Below are 3,939 nucleotides of genomic sequence, written 5' to 3' on the forward strand. Positions count from 1 at the left end.
GACGGGGGCACTTTTCTGAGATGCCTTTAGTTTCATAGGCCAGATACTCTACCCCGTTTGTAAATGGAGATTATGGACTGGGTGTGTGTTGGGACGGACTGGCTTTGACTGGAGCTTGGAGCCAAGACTGATACTCACCCAAAAGGTAGGCAGGGAGGGAGGGGGATTTTCTTATACTGAGTAGAAAGCTAGGTGAGGAGGGGGAAAGCACTGCATGGTCACCACGTACGTGGGCTTACAAAAAAGACTTAACGCGTTTTTAGTTGAGCATTTATTTTTTTCCAAAAAGAAATCCATGCAAAGGGAAAGACAGAGAGAAAGACATGGTAACCATGTTCTAGCAGCCAAACATAGGAAAATAATTTGGCACAATTTTATTTTATTTTTTTTCGTTGCAAAAGGACAATCTATACTACCACTAAAATTTACCGTCCTCATAAAGGTACCATTTGATTTTCGAAAACGTAACTCATGGTTAGTCTTCTACTTAATGGCTGGAGGAGGTGTATAAGATAAAAAAAAAATAGAAAAAAAGAAAAAGGTGGTTCCCTTTATAGAGGGAGACCACAGGGTGCTGAAGGGCAGCACGTGTGCGGTGACCTTGGCAGTCAGTGCACCAGGAGGAAAGAGCACACCACAGAGACTGCCAAGCTGGTGAGAATCTTCAGGGGGGAAGGGCCATTCCCGAGGTTGTGAGAGGCAACTATCTCATTGTCCTTCTGATTCACATGTTGCTTGCTTCCAGGAGCATCGTCCACGTCCAGATCGTAAGCCAGTTCTGCCGAAAGAAAGGAAAGAATTGAAATACAGGCTTACCAACAGCCTCAGGTTTGCACGCTTCACGGCCCAAGCGCTTGTCTGCACTGCTGGGAGGCCCCAGCTTTGATTTCTTCCTTTCGTTGAAGGGAAGGCTGCCAGGGGATGGGAAGAAGACGGGGGTGTTATGTGCGGGCCCCGCCCGAGGACGCTGGCTAGTGGTGCTCCTGCCAGAGATCCCACCAATAGGGAGCGTGCTGGCTGCTTCCCTCCCACCTTTGGCTCCACCCACAGCTCGGAGTGCACACTGGCCCTTTCCGCATCTCCCACCTGGCAAGGCCGTGCCTGAAGGTCATTTTCACCAGATCTCACAGGTATCCACACGTAAGGTGCCATGTGGGTGACTACATGCGTGTCCTTGTGTGTATGTGTGTGGGTGGGAGAGGGGATATGGTAGCCTCCCAGGGTACCTTTCCCGGGCCCTGCACCCCGTTCAGATTTTCCCCTGGGAGGCCTGGCCTTGCCTTAGAGTTGACGATAGGGTAGTTTGCCATTGGAAGTTGTTTTATTTTCCTCAGAAATATTTCTTTTATCTATATGGTCTTTTCACCGCCCGCCCCTAACAAACACACACACATACCCACACCCACACAGGATACCGGGTTGGCCAAAAAGTTCGTTTGGGTTTTTCTGTAAGCGGAAAGATCCGAACTTTTTGGCCAGCCCAATATAATGCATAGAATTTAAGACTAAGGGAAAGGCTAATGGGTAAGGGTCCTCTTTCTTCGACTGCCTACCGTTTATGAGATATGCTCATGATTCTGAAAAGAAATTGGGGTATTGGGGTTGGTTGGCCTAACGCGAAAATCTCCCAGAGGGTAAATCTAAGTAGATAGATAGATAGATAGATAGCGGTTTGTCAGGAAATTAAAGACAGCTGGTCCTGGCCCAGGGCTCAGTTTCTTTTCGCTTTGCTTTTCCAGATTTAGAGTTCAAATCTACTCCCTTGGCTTTTCTGGACTCGGTCACCAAGGTTGGTTTGTTTCTATTTCAATAGCTTGTGAAGGTGATGATGTGATGTGAGTGGCCTCAGCAGCCAACTGTCCTGTGGCCAATGGAGCCAGAAAGATCCCTTGGGGACATGGAGATGCATAGCAACGGGCACGGAGGAAATGACAGGGATTCTGCAGAAGGAAGGAAGGAAGAGCTCCTCTTACAGGGGATGAAGCACACAGTAAGTCACAGGAAGAAAGCGTAAGGACTCAGCTGGTCCAGGATGTGTGCAGAGCAGGGCCCAGGACCACGGCTGCTGTGAGGCTGGCATTCCTTAGAGCAGGCAGCAAGGTCAAGGTGATCAAAGCCAGAGGATCTGATTGATTACACAGCCTGCAACACTACTTTCCAAAGGGCTACTGCAGTTTATAATGCCACCAGCAATGATGACGGAACCAATAAATAAAAGATACTGGAGTCTGTATAAGATGATATCTCAAAGTTTCTTTAATTTGAGTGTATTTATTTGATTACTAGTATAGATAAACTTTTTCTGTGTTTTAGTTCTCAATGAATAACAAACAAACAGTTCATATCCTCTGCCTTCTTACCTAATGGGTATTGATATTTTCCCTATTAATCTGAATATATATTTTATTGAGTCCTTTGCTTATCACATTTGATACAAGTAATTTTTCTATTTTGTTACTAACTGTACTGATTTTTCATTGCTGTACAAGGAAATGATGTCCTAACTTAACTTTTAATATACATGAATCTGACCACATTTTGCTCTTCTGAAGCTGAGAAAGTGTCTCTTCTTGAGTGCTGATAATAATAATGCAAATCAAAATTTCCAGGGAACCCTCTTACTGAGGGAAAAGTGAATCAGGAGACTAATATCCATTCCCTCTCCCCCCAGAATAAATAGATACAAAGCAAATCAAAGAGAAAAAGAACAAAGAGCAATGCTGTACTTGGAAATCAGACCTCTTTCTCTGAAAGGTACGGTGTAGAGCGCACAGAGCAGGCCGGGGTCAGCCATCAGTCGGCAAGGATAGTGCAGGCTTAGGTCCCGATCAGATTTCACCAAAGTCGAGAACACATATGGCTGGATCTGTTGAAAGCCCAGCCTCGAGTCTCATGGCAACTTCTCAACTTAAATGAAGAGGAGTATTTTTCGGGCTGACCTGAATGACAGCACTTGCAGCAGCGCCTTCAGATTCATTTTCCAGATATCTCCCTTGCCTAACAAACATCAGGATTAAGCAAACAACATCTACTAATGTGACCACTCAGCCCCTCCACTATTTACCTTGCTCTTCAAATAATCCATGAACACTACACAGTTTTGTCTACTCTAGCAGTTATGGAAAACCCAGCAGTTATGTTAGATCCAGTAGTTTCTCATCTTTTTGCCATCAAGTACCTCTTCTGTTATGTCTATCTCTTGGAACCTATGTTTTGAAATTATAAAAATGACTACCAATTATTGAGTCCTCACCGTGTGCCAGGCACTGTGCTAAGCCCTTTATATACATGATCTCATGTAATCGAACCTTCTCAGTAATGTTATGAAGTAGGTATTATAATTCCCATTTTACTGATGAGGAAGCTCAAGCTCAGGTTACTTTTTTTTTTTGCCTGTATTTACACGGCTGGTAAGTGGCAGAGGTGTTCTTTGAATGCAGGGCTGACTCTGAACCTCATATGGAGCTACATCATATACAAATTGAAAAATTTTGTACATATACCAAGTATACTGCAGTGAATAAATAGTAATGGGTTCCTTCTTGGGGAAAAAAAAAAAAAAGACTCGAATATATCCTGCCAAAGATGACTAACTAAAAAATACGTGAAATAAAACGAAAAGACAACCTACAGACTGGGAGAAAATATTTGCAAATGATGTGACGGACAAGGGCTTAACTTCCAAAATATCCAAACAAACAGCTCATACAACTCAACAACAAAAAAACAACCCAATCAAAAAATAGGTGGAAGATCTCAATAGGCATTTCTCCAAAGAAGACATAGATGGTTAAAAAGCCCGTGAAAAGATGGTCAATGGGCTTCCCTGGTGGCGCAGTGGTTGAGAGTCCGCCTGCCGATGCAGGGGACACGGGTTCGTGCCCGGTCCGGGAGGATCCCACGTGCCGCGGAGCGGCTGGGCCCGTGAGCCGTGGCCGC

At 44.7% G+C, this 3,939-nt stretch overlaps 1 protein-coding gene across 2 annotated transcripts in view; it reads right to left on the reverse strand.

Annotated features, from left to right (window-relative positions):
* Window positions 1–263: 263 nt before the first annotated feature.
* Window positions 264–3,939, reverse strand: part of GPC3 (glypican 3) — a 457,215-nt gene continuing 453,539 nt past the window's right edge. For both annotated transcript variants that reach the window (XM_024128233.2, XM_024128234.3), the window contains exon 8: window positions 264–778. In XM_024128233.2, coding sequence (XP_023984001.1) covers window positions 609–778 — 170 coding nt within the window. In that variant the 3' untranslated portion in view covers window positions 264–608. The remainder of the gene's footprint in view (window positions 779–3,939) is intronic.

This window comes from Physeter macrocephalus, chromosome 21 (genome assembly GCF_002837175.3).
Source record: "Physeter macrocephalus isolate SW-GA chromosome 21, ASM283717v5, whole genome shotgun sequence".
Lineage (NCBI taxonomy): Eukaryota > Metazoa > Chordata > Mammalia > Artiodactyla > Physeteridae > Physeter > Physeter macrocephalus.